This window comes from Entelurus aequoreus, linkage group LG02, assembly GCF_033978785.1.
Source record: "Entelurus aequoreus isolate RoL-2023_Sb linkage group LG02, RoL_Eaeq_v1.1, whole genome shotgun sequence".
NCBI lineage: Eukaryota > Metazoa > Chordata > Actinopteri > Syngnathiformes > Syngnathidae > Entelurus > Entelurus aequoreus.
Window position 1 is genome coordinate 76607441 of NC_084732.1, and position 25256 is coordinate 76632696.

Consider the following 25256-nt stretch of genomic DNA (forward strand, 5'->3'; position numbering starts at 1 on the left):
TAAAAATATCGAGATATTAATAAAAGGCCATATCGCCCAGCTCTAATTCCCACTATGGAACAAATACCGCCAGATGCTAAGCCCAGTGCATAGAAAGAACTCTCTTCCTGCCTGTTTGGAAAGGGGGACAAGGACAACAAACCACATTTTTACACCGTAAAAATTATTGAGTTCATTTTAATCGATTGTTCGATTGATTATCATCGCAGGCCTCCCCAAAAAATATATCCTCAGATTTACTAAAATCACAGGAATTACCATTTTGGCCTAAAAAACTGAATTTTTGGGAAAATCGGATAAATCCCTTTAAGGTTTATGGGTGCCTTAGATGAAGCATTTTAATATTAGACTTAGACTTCCATTTATTGTCATTCAAATTTGATTTTTACAGTACAGATAAGAATGACATTTCGTTGCATTAGCTCGTTGTAGTGCAGGATAAAAGAGCAATAAGGTGCAGATATAAATAAATAAATTACTGTACAGATAAATATATTGCACTTTTGCATATGCATCCACATTTATGGATGTATGTTATATTGTCTTTATATTCCAGCAAGTTCATCCGTTTTTGGGGGGAATTGAGGGGATTATTATGATGCGTTCAAGAGTCTTACGGCCTGAGGGAAGAAGCTGTTACAGAACCTGTAGGTTCTGCTACGGGGACTGCGGAGAGGAAGTTAAAGGGTTTGACTGATGAAATAAAACAATTTTCTATCTCAAAACATTTAGACTGCTCGCTGAAAGTGTATGGTCTCAATCTTGGTGCAAAATAATACCTGTTTGTATTGGCCAACTTCAGTTTTATGCATATTATACAAGCCTCCTTTGTAAGCGTTAATGCTGCCATGTTACCTCTTCAAAGTTGCCCTCCATGGGTTTGTATGCCAGCAGCAGGACAGACCTCATCAGGTCTCCCACTAGGATGAAATCTCCTTTGGTTTTCAGATAAAGGGCCATGATGTTGTTGTAGTGGTTGCACTCGGTCCGCAGCTCTTTCTCAGCCGTCCACTCATACAGACGGACCTAAAAACAAACACTCAAGGTAAATGAAGGTGAAACGCCAAACATTGGAATATCGTGCAAAGTTTGTTTATTCCAGCAATTACATTTACAAGGTGAAACTAATGTATAACATAGGCTCATGACATGCAACTCAAGATATTTCCAGCCTACTTGTGATATGATTTGATGATTATGGCTTACAGGTTATGAAAACCTCAAATTGAAAATCTCAGAAAAATTGGGGTTTTCAAAAACTGTAAGCCATGATCATCAAAATTATAGGTAATAATCTAAGGATTGACATATCTCACTTTACATTTAATGAGTTTATATCATGTATTAGTTTCACATTTGAAGTTGAATTGCTGATACGAATGGACTTTTACACAATGTTCTGATTTTTTGAGTTTCACCAGTAATTAATTGTTTGTTTTTGTGAAGAACTGGAAAAGATTTAGCAGTGCTGATGTTTGATGTAGTTACTGACTTTACAGTCAGAGCATGCAATTATTTCAAATGTGGTGTGCTTCAGTGAGCATGACATTAAAGCCCTGATCTGTCTTGAGTTGTAAGTAGCTATATTACACAGCCGGGTAATTGCTAATCACCCTGAGCATTTCATGCTATTTTGAGGATTAATAGGTAAATTGTTCCCCTAAATCTAACTTACAGAACACCACAGTTGTATATCGAGAACCCTATTAATACCTCAAAATCACTGCAGTGGTTGCATGAACGTTCCAGAATGCTTGGCAGAGGTGAGCCTGGCACGATTGATGAGATATAATTAATGCGTTAGCTTCCCTCAACAGTTATTAATGATGACTGCAAACTTAGTCACACATGTCAAAGCCTGCAATTCATGCGCACATGCAGCGTGCGTGTCATATAACTAATGTGACCCTACAAGTTATTAACCTTCCCTAGTAAAACAATACAGTGTTGTTTAATGAAGTGATGGCAGGCGTAAATGGTCCAGAACCTGAATGCTATTTAGCAGTTTGTGAGCAGGGAAGAAAGGCAAATCGTGGTCTGACATGGTTGAAATAGCTCAGTGTGGGCATGCCCTTATTATTATTACTTTTTAAAGTAGTTCAGGGACAGTGTGCGTTTTACAATAGTTATATAGAAATCGACAGGTACACTAAATTTAGATCATTTCCATCTGACCCATTGACCTCTGCCCAGGCATACAAGTGTATTGACTTTTTTAATGCATCTTTTTAATGCAATTTAAGGCCATAATTTTCGCAAAATCAATTTTAGTGACTTTTAATGCTTTTTAATGACCCGCGGAAACCCTGTATGACATCATCACTGGTGGACTGTAGTTCTTTGCTAACTAACACAGTTAACAAGTCTCTATGCTTTTTTAAACTGAGTATGACTGCAAAATAAGCCAGAGAAAATTGGCAGTGCCAGCAATTTGATAAAGAAGGTGAGAGTTACTACTGATTCAAGAAAAAACTTGTAGCAAAGTGCGAAGGTGGTGTCCGTGTGGTTCTCCCTTTCCTTTTTCCCCTTATCACGGTCTTTGCCAACAAACAGGGTTTTTCCCTCCCTATATGCAGCTAATATGCTGTGTGGAGGGCCCTATTAGTGTGATGAAGCGCATGTAAAATGTCAATTAATGAAGACATTTCACTGCAAATGTATTCCAATCCCCTTACTGCCGAGTCACTGCCAAGAATATAGTGGCACTTTTCCCTCAACATTGCCACTCTTCCCCATGGTGTGCAGCATTAGTGGTGTTCTTGAAGGGCAATAAATAGTACTGGGTTCCATACCTGGTCGGGACTGTGTCAGGAAGGTTTGCAAAGTTATGTTGCAATCATGTTAAATTTGTTATTTACACTAAGAAAACAATTTAATTGAACAATGCATTTCCCAAAAGTGTGTTTTAGGAAAAAACATGCATCAAATTCAAGTTTATAAACTTTTTTTCACATAGAAAACAAACAAATTTGTAAGCCAAATATAAAATTTATATTTGTTTATTCATCCATCCATCCATTTAATTTCATTCTTTATTTACAAGTATTTAACATTGCTTTCTTCATGTAAAACTAATCATTGTCTCTAAAATGTGTTCATACTGTAAATTTGGGTGTCTGGAGCACCTTATTTGTGATGAATTTCAGAAATGTGCAAGCCGTGACTTTTTGATTTGTTTGATCTTAAGATGAGGCTGCTTTCCAGCTTTTTAATCCTTTTAAGTCTATCTATAGCGCAGTGTGGATGAGCATGACATTACAGGGCAGCAGTGGGGGAGTTGCTTCTTTCACATAGTGTCAGTGGTTTCAAAAAACAATCTATACATGATAAATCTATTTGAAAGACTTTGAGATTTCAAAATGAATGAGGAGGAGACTTTCCCCCCCCAACCTGCCCTGTACAATTCAACATTGCCTGACATGCTTATGCACCAGTTACTGCTGTTCAGTTAGAGTTGACATGATGGTGTCTGAGTGAATACATACCATACAGTACTGTAATTAATATTTAAATGGGGTGGGCAAGAATGAAGGGAGCATTTTTTGGTAACTACCTTGAATGAAAGGGCACGGTTGTCTAATACAGTATACAATATAGGTCTGGTATTGAACAACAACTTGTAATGACAAATAGCCCTACATTTTATATATAATCTGAATTAAATAGTAAATGGGTTATACTTGTATAGCACTTTTCTACCTTCAAGGTACTCAAAGCGTTTTGACACTATTTCCGCATTCACCCATTCATACACACATTCACACATTGACGGCGGGAGCTGCCATGCAAGGCCCTAACCACGACCCATCAGGAGCAAGGGTGAAGTGTCTTGCTCAAGGACACAACGGACATGATGAGGTTGATAGAAGGTGGGTATCGAACAAGCAACCCTCAGGTTGCTGGCACAGCCACTCTCCCAACTGCGCCACGCTGGTTTTTAACTCCTTAAAAAGTGTTTGAGGTAATTACCGTAAGGATGAAATAATATGAAAATGTCATATCACGGTTCCATCCATCCATTTTCTACCGCTTGTCCCTTTCGGGATCGCGGGGTCGCTGGAACCTATCTCAGCTGCAATCGGGTGGAAGGCATGGTATACACTGATTATCATGACTAAAATGATCACGGTTATTATCATTATAATCGAAGTATTGTTCAATGTGCTCAAAAAGTACTTTTACACACGCTGAAATCTTCTGACCAAGTTAATATTTTTTAAATACCTAAAATAGGTACACATTGTTAGAAAACCCATTATTTTGCATGTTTTGTGTTTCTTATACTTCACTGATAGTGTTTTAGTTTTAGTATTTTATCCATTTTAATGGCTAAGCTTTTGATTCCTTCAAATATTGGTTTGAACTGTAGCATTTTAAAATGTATTTTAAAAAAGCGCAGAACAAATATAATCTATTATTATTAGTATTTCTGGTGGGCATGTTCAGCGGTCCTTGAACGCACCGTAAAAACACCCCTGTCTCCTCTACCTCTGAGTACAGAACGATCACTCTGTTTTAAGAGAGGACAGCTTGTTGTTTGAATGTGCACAACTGAACAGCTTAGTTGATCAGACAGCAATATGTTTATATTAGTTTTGTTGTTTCTTAATGGGGGAAGACATCAATGTCTCTTGTTTTAATGTTAGCATTTAAGCTAGAGAGCTGGCGCCACTCAGTCCATGAGTTTATCAAAGTTTTTCGATAATTTTAATTTAAAACTGTAATACTAACCCTCTGGAGTTTTACCGCGGTTATCATTATCACCGTTCATCGTTATACCCCTAGATGTAATGTTATAATTAATATTAGAAATACTTTCTCTGTTGATTTGCCACACAATTATCCTGGGTCTATAACAAATATACATTGTGTTACAAGTCTGTATGAAGGAACCACCATAATCAACAAATACTATCTACAACACAAAATATTACGTTTTAGCCTCTGTAGCCCCTACTATTCAAACAGTTAAAGACAAAAGCCAACAGCTAAAAGCAAAGTGTATCCTGACGTGGGATTTAAATAAGCATTGGTATATGGACTCACTTCAAGTTTAGTGCGAGTACTTGAGCAAGGCACATTGTCAGCACATTCACACTCTGAGGGTCTTTTTAACTGCACTACAATCCCTTATTCCCCAAGACTTTGCACAGCAGTTCCAAGGTAAAATAATTCACTACAACTTTTAAAGATAAGACAAAGCATATTTTTGTGCAAGACACAGTACTTTTTCTTCACCTCTGTGCATGGGTCAAGGGAACATAAAATATAAGGCCAAGCAGTGTTTACAATCAAATATTGTTAAGGGTCCTCTATTATGAAAATTAAATTCGTAATGTTATAACAGAAATGTGTCCCTAGATCCAGATTGTGAGCTCTAAACAGGAGAAGTATGTACCATCTCCCGCAATTGTTTGCTCCACTTCTGAGAGAAGAGGCATTCCTATTCCAGATTTTTTAGGGTGTCATGAACAAAATCATTTGGATTGTTCCAATTCGGGTTTATGCTGCTGATTCCGGTCATGTAAGTTTATTAAGCCCTTAGTCTTCAGCCGATACCGATCACATGAATTAACTGTAATGTTAATCACAATCATACTCAGAAAAAAAACAGAATGTCAGTGTAACAACACAATGTTTAAACCACAAGTGTCAAACTCCTGGCCTGCCAAGGTATTTTATCTGGACCACATGGCAATATAAAAACTATTGTGGCGAATGGTGAATTTTAGCAACAAAGAAACCCAACTTACTTTAGCACGTGACATACAATTTATGTAATACTAATAAGGGTGGCCACTGTGGTATTAATAGGATGCATTGCCGCATTACCTCCAGAAGTAGCCATTATTTAATTGTACACGACTACAAACAACACTACTTCATCTGGTAAACCCTGCCTGTACACAATAACACATAAAAGATGCATGATAAAGTCAATAGTGATAATTAATCCTGTTTTTTTTCCACAATCTTGAATGTGCTTTGAATTTTGCCCCTGTGTGATTAAATTTGACGCCCCTGATTTAATCTATTGCATATTCTCTTTGATTACATACAATTGTTTAAGAAAAATAAAGTCAACAGTACACAATAATTTAAAAAAAGCAGAAAGTACCATCTAGTAATCATTCAAATCCTTTGGTTTTTGCCCTATTCACTGAGTTTGTAAAAAATGTTGTTCTTGCCACTTTAGTATCAATCTGATACTACCCTTGATATCGACTTTACCAATAAATGGATCGATCTACCCTCCATTTATGTGGCTGGCTGCTTCACAGAAATAGTGCACAGATGCTCTGTTGCCATTATACCATTTTCTCTCTATAATCCTATTAATCTCCTTGCTAATTTCCTGTCAATAGTTGCTAATTTTCTGTTGTTGCGCGGTTCCAGCTAAATATCCTTGTAAGTTTATTAAGCCCTTAGTCTTCTGTTATTTCAAGTTAGTTTAGTAGCTGGCTTAGCGATTAGAAGGGTGTGAATTATTGGTCACCTAACGATTCAATCCAATTCCAATTCCTGTGGTAACGATTCGATTCAACACAATTCTCGATTCAAACCAATTTTCGCAATGTATTATTTGATATTATAATTATGACACTTTTTCAAAACAAGTTTTAGGTTAGAAAAGCTCCTTAAAACGTATTTTTATTTAAAAAAATTATATATATACATATATATCAATTTTTTTAAATTCTAAATCAATGTAGGATGCAAAGAATCGCAATTTGGATGTGATTGATATTTTGTGCACCCTTAGCGGTTACCATGCCTTCTTGTCTTCTCCTTCTCACTCAGTGTAAGTTTAGCCTCGTCCTGCAGAGATACTAGTGAAAATGTAGTTTATTTTACGCAATGGAAGTCATACTTTAATGAGTACTTTGAGTAGTAATTTAGGGGAGCGACTCCACACTGTGTATGACCTAGCCACCTGCCTGTCAGCTGATCATGTACTTTTCCACAGAAATTGACTGATAGTGTTTAATGGCGGATTGATTGGAGCACCCACATTTTAACAACTCCCTCACAAAATGCGTGTGGACATCACCTGAAGCAGCAGTACAACTTGATGACACCTGGGCAAGCTTTAAAAATAGGTTGGAGGAGGAAAAGAGCAGAGGGCTGGGCGTTCAACTTGTCAATCTTCCCAAATCTTTTCTGGAACGTGCAGTCTACTGTGTGCTCACACAAACATTTTAGCTGCACTTGCAAGCACCTGAAGAAAAACAGATCGATCTATTTCTTCTTTTTTTGTTATTTATTATTCTATCTTTTAAAAATTGTTTTCCATACGCAAGTTTTCGTTTTCCAAACTTAGAAATTTCTGAACTCAAAAAGTCCATGCGTTTTCCATGCGTGTGTAGGAACACTGTAATTTGCATTAAAGCTAAAGACACATAAAATAGCATTACTAAAACACTTTTAAATAGTCTTAACTTTAGCATAAAGGCTGAATTTTGGGCAAAACATTTAAAAACACCATTATGGGATATAATAAGACTTTTCTATTGTATAATATGGGACCCTAAACTCTTTAAGCGGTGATTACCGTGCTATTGATGCTGGCCAAGAGTTTTCCATTGAATTCAACCATTGAGTAGACTGCTCCTTTCACCTCCTTTTCTGCTACAGTTTGCAGCTTTCCTAAAGGGGAAATTATATAAATCAGAATGAGATCAACAAATTAAGTGTCGCGCAGTCATTTCACACCTAATCCAGTACCTACAAGGTCACACTGAGGTAGATTGCACGCCTCACTTGTGATAGAAATGTGAAACACAGGGGGGGGAAAAGGCAGTTGTGCAGAATTGGTACGTGTAGATGGAATGAAAAAAGTGGCAAATAAATGAAAAAGAGGCAATACACCCTCGGAAGAACACTGCATGAAAGGAAATGAGAGGAATCTGTATTGGTGAAGGAAACGTCTGATAAGAAGTGATAAGTAATGATTTAGTGTGACGCGAAACAAGAGCATGGTAGGACAAAGTGTCCCTGGGTGAAGAAAAAGGACACAGTGGATAAAGAAGAAAATGAAACCGACTGGAGGATAACAAGAGCAAAGAAAAATGAGGTAGATGAGAAGACAAACAGCATAAGGTTGAAAAACAAGAGAGAAAAATGTTGAGTTCACTTGTTTGGACCGCTTAAGAACTGCCTGGGTACTGACCGTCAGTGTAGTGGAAGACAATTATACGGCCCTGCTTGGGCTCAGCCTCCTCTGGGTAGACCATGGCAGTGCCGACGATGAAGTAGACGGATGGGTCTTTTCCAAGGCGGCAAGAAACCATGCTGAGGGCATACTCACTCGGGAGGAACTGATGAGCGTGGAGCACTGGTAGGAAGAAGAACTATTTTAGCAAAACACAATCTGTCTTTTAGATGGGTTTCTCAGGTACAAACAAACAAAAAAACAGCACCAACAAAAAAATCGCATTGACTAAACTTACTTGTGAAATCACAAAGCACCTGAATCGCCTGTATCCACCTCCACCATACACTTTAACATGTTTTATTAATTTATGTCAAGCTGCACCAAATTATTATTTCTTGAATCGATCAATCTATCAATTATTTTTGTAACTAATCAAATAATTGATAATAATAATATGTTGATATAATTTATTTTTGTAGTGTTGTGGTACAATAAATGTTACGAATAAATTCTCAAAACTTTTTGATTCAAAAGTCTTGTTTTCTGCGTTTGTATCTAGGTGTGTCCGGATGCGCGGCGGCTGATCGATTGGAGTACTACTTGTAGCATATTTTTTCGACGGAAAGTAGGTAACGTAGTCCTAAGTTTATCTTTAGGCTGCTACTACTTCATTGTTACAAAGACACCAAAGCGCTTAATAGTTCAATAACTTCTGGTATGAATATGAGCAGTGCCCACTGGAATACCAGTCCTTATTATGTAACAAACAGTGCACATGTCTTGCTACAAATTTTACAGCAATGCATTAAACACTGATAAAATGCATGGTATCATTCCATGTTAAAATCTAAAATCAATCTAAAAACCTACAACTTACAACTAGTAAATGTCATGATGAAAGTAATTACCGGTAGTAAGATTCATTTCTGTCTTCTGATAGACCTTTTAAGTTAAGAAGCATTTTATAACTATTAAATACATGTATAAGCTACTTACTATATCATCGTACCAGCTGGACTTCTTCTTAACGATGGCTGTATACTAAAATCACCTTGGTGAGTTCTAGTGTGGGTAAAACTATAATACAATATATTGTGGAACTAGTTTTATTGCCCCTGTTAAGGAAGGATATCTTTCAATTTTAATGTGCTTATTCACGAAGGGCAAAAGGTACACTGGGTTGTCACAAGCAGAAAAAGAATTATGCATCCAATAAAACATTTTGACACAAACAATATCAATAATGCAGCAGCTGAAGAATTCAGCCTGTCTAAGAAGGGCGTGTTCAAATTAGTACCAGGGATTTGAGCAGAAGTTTTAAACAACCACAGATTTAAGTGGTGATTACACAATCATCTTCGTAAATGATTATACAATGAACATGCACCTGCACGTCAGTTTTAGCCAACACTGCACATAACCAATGCTACAGGAGCATATGTGTTAGATGAAAATGGATGGAAAAAAATAAAAAAAATAAAAAAGAGCTCACACTGATAAATTAGATTTGCATGTTAACGCGACCTGCTGATCCATTCCCTTATTTACATGTATTTACATAATATGTCTCCTAATTTATGCAGGTTTGTGAAGTCCTGGGTCTTTTAAAGGAAGGTTCGCTACAGGAAAATTTGCATCACAAAACAGACCAGAGCAAAACCTATAACCTTCAGCGAGGTTCACCATGAAAATATTGACATGCATAGAGAGGTTTAAACACTCTGTCATCCAATTATGGTGCACGATGCTTTTGACAAGCAATAATGCATTATTTGTTACGTGTTTGATATTTATAAAATAAGACACAGCACACAGGTTAAGGTTAAACACCAAGCTGAAGCAAGTGAATGCAAATTTGTTGATGCACCCATTTTAATATGTATGAGCAAATAATAGTTTGATGAAGGAGTCAAGGCTGAGGAAAAAAGTATTTTGGACTGAATAGATCCCACTTGTTTAGTTATTCTCCATACAGTGTACATGAGCTCACCAGCCCAGGCGCCATATGAGGGTGCCAATTTTTGAGATCAAAAAGAAATGCATGTCTCACCTTCAAAGGTGTGCTGATCCACGACTAGCAGGCTGTGAACCTCCACCTCATCACCAAAAGACGTCTCATGGGGAGAAGTGCTGCTGGGGAAGAGCTTGCTAGAACTCACACTGCTGGAAAGAGCCTAGAAGTACGGAGATTTATGAGACGGGACAGGAAACAGAAATTAATACAAAGAGAATCATAATAAGGTCTATACATTGATGTAGGCGCTCCACAGGACAGTAGCCGCCATCTGTGGCACCAGATGCACAGCATTTTAAATCGGGTACAGACTTTGGTGGTCACGGTGCAAAAGGCTCCGGCAGTGATTTGTCTCGACAAAGTTGTGCACCCTGGGAGTAAATTCCTCCTGTTCCACTAGGGAAGTAGTGATGCTTGCTCGGCTGATCACAACATGCTGTCAGTTGGTTTTAAAGTAAAGCTGAAAGTATTAGAAATAATTTCTTTCAAAAGCTAGTATGTCACTCACAGAATTTATATGACTACAGAATAATTAAGTGTAATGTAACCTCAGTGACTGTTTTCATACCCCCTTTTTTCGTATGATTTGGTTTTTGTCAACAATTGTACACCGTCTTGGTTATCGTACAGTCTACCTTGTCCGTTTGGCCCTGCATCATTCAGATGAATCAAGTATCCTTATCCTCTACAAAATCTGGTTTTGTTAATATTTTTAGGCCGTCTGGAATGGATTTTCCGGATTTACATAATTTCTTAGGGGAGAAATTGCTTTGGTTTACGTCTGACCTTTTGAACAAAAGCCAAGGTGCCGCTGTAATTTTAACTTGTAATTGAAATCATATTTAAGATTTAGATTGTCTCAAAAGACACATTTATGAGTAAGTAACAGTGCAGGGCTAGCTTCTTTGTGTGCACAGCCACTCAGGCTGCTGTCTTTAGCGTCATCTGTTGAAGCGGGCACCAAATTGCAGAATCTACAAATACATTTAAAAAAATATATATATATATAATATAACAGAATATAGTAGAATAGCACTTTATTGTCATTGCACTTAAAAAGTACAATGGGTGTATAATGAAATGCACTCCGTACACTTAAATTTTTCTTGAAAAAAAAGTATCTTGTTGATGAGAGGTGACTGCAGTTTGTTTGTTTAAAATTGCTTCGTTTGTAAATTGTGTTTTGTTAATGTATTAATGGCAACTATAACTACACAGGAAGACCAGTACTGCTGTGTCAAGAAGCATTTATTGTAAATTGTGTTTTGTAAATGTATTAACGACAACTATAATTACACAGGAAGATCAGTACTGCTGTGTCAATAAGCTTTTGACTGCACTTTTTTTTACATTGCTTTGGATTTTGCACCATTTTCCCCCATGACATTTGGATGTGTGATTATTTCATTTTTAGAGTATTTATCTAAATGTATCTTATATTTAGTTTCAGATTGTTGTAAATGTGATGTCTAGACTTTAAAATAAATAATTTGTAACTTTGTAATGCTGACTTCTTTGTTTGGGGTGGGGGGGTCTATTCTCGTCTGGGGTGTCAGATGACTCAGAGTCGGCCGGCCAGGGTACTGTGTATAAAATTAAAGGTGTTGTATGTCACCAGCTCAAAATTACATATTTAAACAAAAAAATACAAGAACACAATGGCTAGCATATGTTACCAATAGTGGTTTACGAGAACATACTTAACCAATCAATACATGTCCCATATTTCTCACAACTCATTTAGAAGTTCAAATTGGTGAAACACTTCAACACTGACCATACAAAATGTTGGCTTTGATTGACTTTCTGTCAGTAACGGCTGTCTCGTACACTTACATGTACCTACTGTGAACGCACATTAACAAATACAGTCTCAGGCACAAAAAGAACAATTTGCATTATGCAATGTGCAACATTATCTCGTGATTTAAACCTTATTATGTTATTTAATAGTGAGTGTTTTAATTTTGTCTAGTGGCAGGTGCGTGTGTGTGTGCCTTATTACCCTACCCGCAAAGACAATTAAAACAACATTCTCCTCCATGTAAGTGTGCTCTGATTTTAAAATCTACCTCTGAAAAAAAAATGGAATCACCAGTCTTGGAGGACGTTCATTCACGTGTTTCATATTGTAAAGAAAAAGCAAAAACAGACATGACACAAAACTGGCTAAGAAAAACTAAAATAAATCAAGGGAAATAAATTGTGGTAACAGTAACAGTTTAATTTTTAGATCAAGCAGTGTGGTGCAAAGCAGATTTGCGATTCATCACTGAATATTACTTTTATCCAGTCATCATCTTTTCCTTAGCTTATTGGAACTTTGTTTTTTTTTCTGTTTAGGTGGTAATAACGGCTTTCGTTGAACTTTTCTGTATTTAAATCCCCATTTCCTCCAGGCGGTTTCTTACAGTTCGGTCACAAACGGTGACTCTAGTTTCTTTTTTCAAGATACATTGCTTTGAGTTTTCTGTCTTGACACTTTGATGTTTTCCTTAGTCTATCAGTATATTTGCCTCTTACAACCTTACCATGTTGTGTGTACTTGGTCCAGATTTTAGGCACAGTTGACCGTGAACAATCAACATATTTTGTTACATTGCGTGATGATTTACCTTCTTAAAGAACTTTTGACAATCTTCTCCTTTGTTTCAATTGACATATCTCGTGTTAGAGCCACGATTCATGTCAATCCCCCTGCTGCAAAAGCTCTCCAAGGTGTGAACACTCCTTTTTAACTAAAGACTAACAAACAAATTCAATCTGATGTAGGTGTTAGCTTTGGAAATGAAAATATACAGGGTGATTTCATTTTTGTTTTCCTCAGAATTGAGTGATTCCAAAATGTTTTCATCTGCTTTATCTAAAAATGAAACTGTTACGGACTACCACAATTTATATCCTTGATTCCTTTCAGTGTTTCTTAAAGGCAGAAGTTTGTCAAAACTACACTTGTGCGAATGTAGATCGTTTAATACCAGAGAGTCTCTTTTGAAAATACTCGCATTAGTGTGTACAAGAGAAAGCATCCAGCAAAAACAGACTAGACAAAGAGAGAGGTCAAACTGGAAAACATATTGGGAGTTTAATTTAAGCTGTGGATGACCTTCAAGAACAAAAGGATATAAAAACAGACGTTATGGTGGTTGTTGAAGTCATTGGGTTTTCCCCCAAACAACCCACCATTATTACCTACGCCAAGAGGTTATATAATCGTTGTCATTGGTTTGTCTGTCTGTCAGTTATCAAAATATTTTTTTATTAAACTTTCAGGAACTGTCCGAAATGGGATAAGGAACAACTAATTGATTTTGGATCATTTCAAATATGTTACCTAAACGATACACGTGTGTGGGTGCGTTTGTGTGTGTGCGTGCGCCTGTGTGTGTGTGTGTGTGTGTGTGTGTGTGTGTGTGTGTGTGTGTGTGTGTGTGTGTGTGTGTGTGTGTGTGTGTGTGCAAACAGCGCTGCAGAGACAGTGTTCACAGACAAGAATGTTTACTCCATTTCTTTCAATGTGTTAGAGATAGCTTATAAAGTCATGAACGGATTTCAGGAAACGATTCAAATAGGACAAAAACAAGTCGTTACATTTTGGGGCTGATCCAGATCATTTCTACTACGTTACCTTACAAGCTTCTCTGTGTGTATATGCTAGCGGCTACGCGTCCAACTACAAAGACAAAGACAACAGATGACTGACAAGAGGCTTAACTCGGTTTATTTCACTCCGCTATAGATAGCTCAAAAATGTATGGGGAGGATTTTCATCTACCTCTCAGGAAATGGCAGAAATGGGATGAGGATCAAATGATCAAAAAGTTATTGGCGGATTTTGATTAAACTTTTAGGAGGTCTGTCCTCACAGAGTGCTGTTCTAGTTTTTACTTTTATCTCCATGTGTAATAGATGTTGAAACCGGAGAAAGGCGGAGTACAACACTTGTTCGAGCGCCCTCTGAGCAGCTGACCAACTGTGACATACAGCAGCTTTAAAAAGAAAAATGCTTTTTTGTGCGTTTTAATTTAAATTTCAGATTGCCAACTTGTTCCTGATGTGCAAGTGTCATTGAAACAACTTGTAATTGAATTCTAAAATTAACGACTTAGTATAACAATAATCACTGAGGCCAATTTTCCAGTAAAGAAAAATTATAAAGTGCTGCGCCGAGCTTTAGACTACAGCACAGAAAAAGATTGGTTTTAGAGACAACAAGCCTGAAAATAATTGGGAGGCCATAATTACGTACGTCAAAGCCTCAGAATGGCTGCCAACTCACGATGCCAGAGTTCATTAAAAGAACGAGAAACAATACTTTGGTTTGACATAGTCTGAAAATCATTGGAAGGTAAAATTATCTTTTACCTTGGCGTAACAAACTGTTTTTCTTTTTACTGGCAAGAGATAGCAGGAGAGAGGTTTGGGATTGATGTAGACCGCTCTGCAGCATAATCAGTGCAGCATCATTTGAAATACAAAATGCAATTATTTATTTTCAGCAATGGTTTTCCGACATGCCCCCAGGAGACAGAATTTTCCCTCTGTAACCTGCAAAGTAATGGACAGCTTAGTACGAGGCCAATATTGTTTTTATTTATTTATTTTTTTACAGTAAGCGTGGTTACAAAATGACAGTCCTATTGGCGAAAAAGTCCAGTGGCCATTGACACATTTCTGTCTTTGTTTGGTAATGCAATTTTCTGCCAGAGTTTTCAGTCATAAAACACACACTGGTCTCTCCTCATTTCCTACTGTAGTCACCATAACCTAAGAGCTACTGTATGTATACATTGCCATATTTCTGAGCTTTTTATTCCGGTTATTGTCACTTGCTTTCATTGCCTTGGACACCTTATCTGTTTTTCTTTCCATTTCTGTTACTAACTGCTCCATTTCTTCTCCGTCAGCTCTGTACACTGATCAGTTTTCCTGTGTACTTCTTTTAGAGCATTGGTTTGGAACCCACGGCTCTGGAGTCACATGTGGCCCTTCTGCTTCCTTGCTGTGTCTCTGTCAGTTTTTTTTGACAGAGATGTTGAGGTGTAATGATAATCTCTCATTTATCAACTAATAATCAATGCTATAGATCGCTTTCAATAGTTCCCCAATGTTCTCAAGGAAAGTGCGTGTAAACTACGTGCAACAAGTTGGAGCATAAAAGACGTTTGACTTTCAACCGTAAAACATGAACAAGTATGTCTGCAATTTGTGGATGACAGAACTGCCTGGTTCTGAAACTTTTTTCACTAAGTACAACCTCAGAAAACACTTGGCACTCTCTAAGTACCACCATAATGACCAACATTAAAATTCAGTAGTGTAGTAGGCCTAAGTATTCATTAAAAACAAGGCAGAGGTTTTAATTAACAAGTATATTTAAGAGTTGAGCTTGAGCCAGAGTATATTAAGTTTATTTTTGGCCAGGGTGTACCCCGCCTTCCGCCCGAATGCAGTTGGGGTAGGCTCCGGCCCCCCGCTACCCTGAGAGGGAAAAGCGGTAGAACATCGATGGATGGATTTAAAGGCTTCGTTGGCATACCCATAAATGCAGCCCAAGTACCACCACAGTTCGATAATCACTGTTTTAGAGTACTCAATAGTAATATCCCTTGAGATTATTTGTATTGTTTACTCGTCTTCAGCATAAATTACTTTTTAACTGCGAACGATTTTTTTGTCTCATGTGATGGTTGAGATATAATTTTTAGTCTTTTCCTTGCAGTAATACACGTGTGTTTTGTTTAATTAAGCCTATTTTGCACATTTGTGTGTTCCATGTTTGTCAGATGCTTTTCTCAGTCTTTTTGTTTGTATTTAATCATCATCTCCTTCAACAAGTTTCCCTATTATAATTACAGAATGAAAATCACAACAATTTATTGCAACTTTCACTTTGTCATGCAATTTTACTGCAAGAACCACCTAAAAAAAAATCTGCACTTTCCATTGCAATTTTTGAAATTAGGGATAAAAAAGATCGTGGGGGACTGGTAAAGAACTAAAACTAAATATGTAAGTAAAACATTTTTTAATCCTGTGCTTTTGGGGGTTAGGGTTACAAAAAACACTAATTAGATATTCATAAAATCAGGAGCGGATGCAAAGTTGTTGAAAAAAATAAGCCTTAAAACACTGCAATTTGTGTCTCAACTTTTTAAAAATGCTGCCCCAAAGTCATCCATTTTAGGCCGCAATAGTCACAAAAAAGAGGGAGTGTGTTTTACAAAAAAAAAGCATCTAATAAAGCTAGAAGTAATCCCATATACTGTAAACTACTGACTGACTGACTGATTTAAGGGACACATTTAAAATGGCAAATCTGCAAACAAAACGTAATCTACACTGCTCATCTTCAGTGTGACTGTGTAGCAAACCTCAGAATCCCACCAAAATATGGAGCTACAGTACCTGGGTGCTGGCACTGGGCCGGACAGCAGAGGTGGTACCGCTCACATCCTGAATCTCCACCCTGCTGGACAGGACACCAAAACACTGGGAAACCTCCTGGTAACAAATCCGTCTGGCATGTAAACAAAAGAAGAAAGAGGTGAGTGGACACACAATGAGTTGTGGGTGGAAGCAGAAAAATAGCCCACGGTGTTTTAGTGAAATAAACAAAACAATGAAAACACCTTGAGTTCTTAAATTATATGACTGTCAAGATATAATAACAAATACAATTGTTTACGGTGTAATTTATGTCAATAAAAAAACTGACAGATATTTAACAAGCACAAAAGGACAAAAAAACTGAAGGTAAATAGAACCAAACATGTTCACTCAATACATCTGAAAATCTGAGAGGGAGACTGACCTCGGGGACTCGTAGAGAGGAACAGTGCGGATGTGGAGTTTCTGAATCTCATCAATGGTACCGATTGTCAGAGTGCTGTTGTTAGCCAGAGCCAGGCTATAACAGATAAGGTACAGATTTGGCAGAAAATTAAAACTGATCAAATGAAATTCTACAATGTATGCAATTACCGTCCCTTGGTTGTGTGTTTTTAGTATACCTGTCTGGGTAGCCTTCAGAGTTGAGTGGACACATATAGTTGACCTCCTTGAGGTTGACGTTGGAAAAGACCAGCTTATGGTTAGAAGAATAAATGACAGTGGGGCGATCGGAGCAGGCAAAGACATTGGAGGTGGAAAGGGATCGAAAGGTCCTCAGCACGGTGGGCTGCGTTCCCAGGGTGACTTTTTTACGCTCACTCAGGGAACCTATAGTGATGGAAATACAATCACAAAGAAAAGGGTTCAGGCCAAGAGAAACCTTTAAAGAGCAACAGAAAATAAAGCTGTCAGGTTTCAAATAGTCATGGGGTAAACAGTAGAACCACAGGGTTCACTGCTCAGTCACAACAAGGCATTCAAACCTAACAACACTGCACCTACTGCCAAGCACAAAGTGGATGGAATATTACAGGAAGACTACCTCAACTCAACACCTTTTACAGCTGAAATTCGGGCACAAATATGTGTTTCAACAGGACAATGCTGCGAAACACACAGCCAGAGCTGCTAACATTTGGTGTGGAGGAAAATTGTGCTTTAAAAAAAAACCTTTGTTCATACCTAGTTTAAAGTTGTATATTTAGACAGTTTTGAGAATAAATTCATGTGTCCTGACTGGTATTTTGGATTAACACGTGGAAGACATAAGTGAAAGTTTGCACTTTGGGTGAAACGGTTGCAGTTTTTGTTACAGTTCGCAGTTGTTGTTTCGGCTTTTTATTTGTTTCAATGAAGTGATTGTTGATCTACTACCTCAACGCCATACTTTCGACATCTGGGGAAAAGCTACAATATTTTATGTACCGGTACACCACAAAAAAACATCACAATCCGGGTAATTAGTAACTTCAGTCAGGATGTTGGTAAGACAAAAGCAATATACGTCTGTATATCTATGCTGGCTTTGGAAAAGCTGAATTTAAGCTTTTAGAAGGGCTTTCCTAAAGCCCAGACTTCAACCGCATTGAACATTTGTACACTATGCTTAACATCTGTGTCTGTGCTAGTAACGGACTCCATCAATTCTGCCAAGAAGAGTGTTCAAACTTCCTGACAGAATGATGTTAATAGCTCTTTGGTGGCTACAAAAATAATCTGGTTGAGGAAGCAGACTGCCTCAACTGATGGAAGAAGCGCTTCAGAGAGCTCCTTAATAATGGGTTGTACTTGTATAGCGCTTTTCTACCTTCAAGGTACTCAAAGCGCTTTGACAGTATTTCCACATTTACCCATTCACACACACATTTACACACTGATGGCGGGAGCTGCCATGCAAGGCGCTAACCAGCAGCCATCAGAGGCAAAGGGTGAAGTGTCTTGCCAAGGACACAACGGACGTGACTAGGAAGGTAGAAGGTGGGAATTGAACCCCAGTAACCAGCAACACTCCGATTGCTGGCACAGCCACTCTACCAACTTCGCCCTCCTGTTCTAAAAAAAACCACCCTTACCAGCCACTATGCCCCTAACTCGGACTGCTCCATCATTCCAGTCTTCCCAGATGAAGTGAAAGCAGCACTGTCAAAAACCAAGAAAGGCAGAGCTCCCGGCATTTGTACAATCACAGCAGGGATGTTGAAGGAGACAACATCATTCTATGGCTTACAAAAATTATTACCCCTGTGTGGGTCTCTGAGTTGCTGCCAGATGACTGGAGGCGGGGCATTATACTTCCCTTCTGGAAACACAAGGGAGATCAGCTGACCTGCAGCAACCACAAAGGCATCACCCTCCTTTCCATCCCCTCTTCACCCGCATCCTACCCACCAGAAGCGGACGCAGCCAACAACAAGCCGGATTCATGTCCAACCATTCCACCATCGATCACATCTCTGCTCTCCGGCTCATAATAGAAAAGGCCCAGGAGTTCAGAAAGGACCGGCACCACTTCACCGCCTTCATTGATCATGAGGCTGCCTTTGACACAGTGGACCATGGGACCCTCTGGAACATCTTGAAGTCCCTTGGAGCTCCAACCAAAATCATCACACTCTTTAGACAACTGTACCAGAGTGCTGAAAGCTGCGTACGAGTGAGTGGTCAGGACTCCGAGTGGTTCCCATTAAACAGCAGGGTAAGGCAGGGCTGTGTCGCGGCTCCTGAACTCTTTAATTGCGTCATCGACCACTTGATGTCACGTGTCTGTGAACAGAACCCTGGGGTGCCACTTGGTAACTACACCCTCCAGGACCTCAAATACGCAGATGACACCATGCTGTTCAGCGAGACTGCTGACCAGCTCTAAAAATACCTCAGTGTGTTTGATGAGGAGTCCAAAAAGTTAGGCCTGAAGATAAATTTGCCTAAGGCCCTGTCTACATTAAGTCGGATAACTCCTTAATTGAATAATTATTTAGCCTAAACCCCTTGTCAGCCACACTAACCCATCGTTTAAGGTTTTCCTCCTTGGATATTTTTTTTACACGGGTAAGCGCGCCGTCTATTTCCTGAATCTCCGTCTCTTAGCTTTGTATGGACTCATTGATCGTTTATAAATGGATTTCGGAGAGCACGTGACGTCAGAAAGAACGCGCCACAGCCAGCTTCGTAACAACCGGTTTCCCCTCGGAGGTAACCACTAGAAATATGGAGGCGCATCATCCAGACATGCCCGTGTTTCGTCTTCTTCTACATGTACAGGCGCTTGTAGAAATCACGCATGTATACCTTAAGAGAAGGAAACGTGCGATTGCAGCTATTTCGGATACAACACATCTCAGACGGCAACATAGCAATGTTGAGCAATGGTTTTGGATCAGGCCTGGAAGAACGGCAGCCTGGTGGGATATGTTTTTCAACGAGTGTGTTGTGTCAGAGAAATGGCAAGAGAACTTGCGAATGTTCAGGTCAGCTGTGATTCTATTTAGCGCAAAATTTTGTCCATTTGTCGAAGGGGAGACAATGAGAATGCGGGCTCCCTTGGATGTGATAAAAAAGGTAGCGTGTGCTTTGTATTACTTGGCCGACGAGAGAAGACTACGGATAACAGCGAATGCATTTGGACTGGCAAAGCAGACTATCAGTTATTGTCCGCGACGTATGTCAAGCGATTACTCAACGTCTAATTTTTTACTCCATAACTACTGTGAAGCCATGAAGTGGTTGCAGCCGTCGAGTACGACCGCCAATTTCAGCCTCCAAGCACAGGCAGGATTGCAAGAATGGACAATGAAGGTGAAGGTAAAAGACTGAGGAGTGTCCTGACCAGATATCTAGATCCCTAGATTGATTGTTGTAAAATGTTCGTTATCACATTGTTTACTTTCACACGTCCATTAAAGATTTGAATCATTTATGATGGCTCAGGTGTGATTCACTACAATAGGGCTAGTCTAACAGCTGCTGATAGTGAGGCAAGCAAGGTTTACTGTTAAAAGAAATGTGGCAATAGGCTACATTGAAATACTTCACATATCAGACTGCCGGATACACTTCCAGGTCAGAGGTGACTATGATGTAATATAAGCGCGTCTGCCATTTTCCGCGCATTCTTACTAGGTCGCGTGGCACCAGGGGACGGAGGGGGTCTTAAACGATGGCACTGTGTGTGTGTGTGGACGGATGACACTCGAAACCGGTTTTCCCGGTTGTTTGATAAGAAAAGAACCGAGTCCTCGGACTCGAATCCCTTTTTGAGAACCGGGACCCGTTATCGAGACCACTATAGTAAAGAAAAAGAGTTGGTTCTTTATTCAAATCCCTCGGAACGAATCCCATCCCGACCAGAAATGCTCCGTGTGACATCACAAGAAATGGCGTCACGTAGCTCAGTCATTAGGCGCAGATAGGGAAAGCAGGAAAAAAATGGACGGGAAAAAGCGCTCCAAGGTGTAATAAAGTTCAAAACAAAAAGGTATAATCCAATGAATAACTTTACTGAGAAATTTGAGCAGGGTACAAACACATGAACACTCACAACCTGAAACATAGCAACCAGGCTAGCAACGCACCACCTTTACGGCAGCTGTCGCAACGTTCTTAAAGCAACCGCAGCACATACATATATGCCATCTCCCTTTTTTAACTTTTGTTTTTCTTTACATTTATTTACATGTAAACAAAACAAAATATCACTGTATATGTGTTGTCTGTCTAATTATAAATAATGCAGACGAGGCGTGTTGGCTGAGTTATTGACGTTTACTTTCACAGTGTGCTCATAACCTCATTCTTAGCTGCCGGGTGACGATATGCAACACTTTTCGGGGCTACCGCGCATGCTTGTCACTCCCGTTGCATGCTGGGTAGTGTAGTTGTTATATTCCCTAGCTCATAACATCTTTCCCCCTAGAAGGAAATAATTGTAGGAGCCAAATAGAGAGCCATACTTGAGTCTATGTTCATATTGTTATTTTTGAGTGATTGATTTGTGTATGTCAGTGTGCACCCTTCGCAGGTGGTGAAAAGTTACCACACAGGCCTATAAGGGGCAGGAGTGCGCCGGGCGCGTGATTGGCAGTCGGGCACCAGCATACCGTCTTTGACCTCACCTGTCTGTAGACCTCAGCTTTATATAAGCTACCATTTATTTTGTTTCCCGAGTATTCTGTTACTTGATTATTGTAAATAAAACAATCTTCAATTGCGCTGCTGGATCAGTTTGAATTAGTGGATGGAAAGCGGGAAGAGGAAGAATACATGACAAGGAAGGCTGTGTATGGTGTGAGTCAGACAAGATGCCCGCGCCACAAGTGGAACAAACATTTGAAACAAAGGAGTTCTAGGAACAATCACTTTCAGTGTTTTATGCCACTTCAAGTTGTCAAAGACGTGCTGTGGAAGTACAGCCGACAGGATTGCGCACCAAGCAGGAAGCAAGGCCAAAGCGCATGGTGCAGGAACAAAGGACTTCTTTCATTAAGGTTTGTGATAAACCATCAAACTCATTCGTTAAAAGGACTCTATAGTAATATCAAGTGAGTTTTTCTGGACATTATCATGCAAGAAATGTTTATTTTTGGGACCGCGATCACCGCGTAATGATTTTTAAAAGTTACATTACAAACATTTGGTGACGGGCTTGCGCGTGCGCGCCCGACGGCCCGTTAACGGACATTTAATTCCCAAAAAGGATAAAGACTATTTTTGGAACCTTTTATATTCACTTGGAAGTGTAAACATTTTTTGATGTACCAAGTGAAGGATTTTTGTTGATTAAAAGAGGAAAATGTCAACTAATAATTCAGCCGAAGGAGGGGAAATGACGATTGCGCAGGAGGCTTCTCGTGTGCGCGCCGCCAGAATAGGCAAAATGTCACACATAACAAGGCGAATGAACATTGTGCGCAACTTGATGGTGGATACAGAGGCTTTAAAAGAAGTGAAAATAAATATGAGCAAGTTTAATGAATTCCTAATGGAGTTTAAATCTCTGCACAGATCATATTCTGAAAATTTAGAGCCAGACGAGCGAAGGGCTGATGACCAAACATGGTATCAGCCTAAAATTGCTCTTATATATGCCTTTGAAGTTGAGGTGTCCCGATGGATATCAGATCTTGAAAACCCCTCAACCCACACCTGTGCTCCTCCACCCGAGGACATTGTTATATTTAAAGACAGAGATTTAATAACTGGTCACTTTAAGGACAATTTAGAGGAGGCGGGCAGCCTATATAGGCATGAACTAACTGGTCACCCAGGCATAGTGTCAAGCAGGGAGGCATCAGTCAAGTCCTCCAGTTCAGGACAGTCATCCAATAATTCCTCTTCATCATTACGGATTAGAGCGGAGGCGGAAAAGGTTGCTTTGACAGCCAGGGCAGCAAGGTTGCAGGAAAAGTATAATATTGAAGAACAGGAGTTAATGTGCAGGAAAAAAAGAGAGGCTTTGGAGTTAAAAACAGAAATAGAGGCGGCTAATGCTAAAATTAACTACTTGAGGGAAGTAGAAGGTTTAGAGGTGCATGGTGCAGATCAGAGAGCAGCGGTTACAGGGGTAGCATTTGATCCATCAAGGTGTGGTTCACCTGTGGGAAGCCCAGTGGTTAGGCCCAAGGAAGGAGTTCAGATGCAGTTCCCCACTACTCTGTTCGATGCATCTATACCCCAAGTTCCACCTGCCAGCTTCCAACCTCAGCAGGCCCCAACTCAACCGCAGCAGGTCCCAGTTCTACCTCTGCAGGCCCCTTGTCAGCCTGCCGGTCTCTATCCCCAGCAGGCCCCTGTTCACCAAGCTGTGCCTGCCAGTTTCCAGTTCCAACCTCAACAAGCCACCCCCAGCTCAACACAGAACAGTCAGCTGATCAAAATTCTGGAAGCCCAAAATGAACTGACTAAGATTCTTGTGAAACAGCAGCTTCTGTCCACCCTCCCACAAGGAAGTGTTCCCTTCTTTGATGGAAAAATCTTGGAGTGCAAGTCATTCATCCATTCCTTTGAACACATGGTCGAAAGTAAAACGGACAATGACAGGGACAGGTTGCAGTTCCTCATCCAGTACACAAAAGGCCATGCTCAAAAGCTAGTCAAAAGTTGTGAATATATGTCACCAGACAGAGGCTACCAGAAAGCCAAAAGGTTATTAAAAGAGAACTTTGGTCATGACTTTAAAATTGCTTGTGCATACCTAGATAAGGTCCAGACCTGGCCTCAAATTAGGGCAGAGGATTCCAAATCCTTGCAGGAGTATGCCATGTTCCTCAGGAGCTGCTGTAATGCCATGGAGGAGACGGAGTACATGGACGAACTGGACACAGTGGCCAATATGAGAAGCATTGCGTTTAAGTTGCCATTCAAGCTGAAGGAGAAATGGCGCAACAAAGCCTATGAGCAGCAGGAAGAGCACAACCGCAGGGTGAGGGTTTTAGACCTGGTTAGCTTTATAGAAAAGCAAGCTCGTGTGGCAGCCCATCCAGTCTTTGGAGAGCTAAGGGTACAGGAGCAGTCAGCCATAGGAAAGGCTAACGCTAGACCCTCGGTAAAGCCACAACACTCAAAGCCAGCTGGTAGTAGTTTTGCCACAAGTATTACTATTAGCCCAACAGAGTCCAAGCCAGAGTCTGACTCAGAGCCCATTTGTCTAATTTGTAAAAACAAACACCCACTAGAGTTGTGTAGATGGTTCATTAAGAAGAAGCACAGAGACAAGCTTAGTTTCCTAAAGAGCCAGGGCATGTGCTTTGCCTGTCTTTTAATAGGGCACATGAGTTCTGTTTGTCCAAGTCATCAGACATGTAGACTGTGTAAAAAATCTCACCCAAGTGTTTTACATTATGACTTGAAAGACAAGGTATCGAAAGAGGTAGAAAAGCCCTCTAGAGATGTAAGCAGTGCAGGAGCAGAGCTATGTGGCCATATAGGGGCCGGGGACCAAGAGAGTGTTCTGTCCATTGTCCCAGTCAACGTTAAGGCAGGGAAGGGCAGAAAGGTCCTCTCAGTTTATGCACTCCTTGACCCTGGATCCTCCGCTAGCTTCTGTTCTGAACAGCTTATGTCCCAGTTGAAAGTAAAAGGAGTAAAGACCCATATCCTACTAAGGACCATGAATCAGAAAAGGTCTGTCCCAACTCACATGGTAGCTGGGCTGGAAGTTTCTGCACTGGACAGCAATCATTTCCTACCTCTTCCTGTTGTCTTCACACAGAAAGAAATGCCAGACACCACAAGCAGCATCCCCAAACAGGAAGACATAGCCCCATGGCCATATTTAGGCAACATTATACTCCCGAGCATCAGTTCAAAGGTGGAGCTGTTGATAGGCACAAATGCTCCAAAACTGTTAGAGCCATGGGAGGTTATAAATAGCCATGGTGGGGGTCCACATGCAGTGAGAACGCTATTGGGATGGGTGGTTAACGGGCCATTTAGAAGTCAGAAGAGACAAGAGTGCAACTGTGAACAGTATTTCAGTTGCAAATCTGGAGGAGCTTTTAATTTCCCAGTATAACCTGGAGTTTAGTGAGGTAGTGTCAGAGGAAAAGACTAAGCTGTCAGTAGAAGACAGTTTTTAGAGATAGCCAATGAGGCAGTGCTACAGGACGGACACTACAGCCTGAAATTACCCTTCAGAAAGCCCACGGTCAACCTGCCCAACAACCGCCCAAGTGCCGAACAGTGCCTCCAAAGCCTGAA

The 25256-nt window shown here is 39.8% G+C and overlaps 1 protein-coding gene across 1 annotated transcript in view; it reads right to left on the minus strand.

Moving 5' to 3' along the window:
- ddb1 (damage-specific DNA binding protein 1) overlaps positions 1-25256 on the minus strand; it is an 87717-nt gene that overhangs the window by 19329 nt on the left and 43132 nt on the right. Inside the window, exons 16-22 of the mRNA XM_062032657.1 lie at positions 17183-17390; positions 16984-17079; positions 16578-16689; positions 10206-10329; positions 8171-8335; positions 7553-7647; positions 856-1026 (exon numbers count right to left, since the gene is read on the minus strand). Coding sequence (XP_061888641.1) covers positions 856-1026; positions 7553-7647; positions 8171-8335; positions 10206-10329; positions 16578-16689; positions 16984-17079; positions 17183-17390 — 971 coding nt within the window. The remainder of the gene's footprint in view (positions 1-855; positions 1027-7552; positions 7648-8170; positions 8336-10205; positions 10330-16577; positions 16690-16983; positions 17080-17182; positions 17391-25256) is intronic.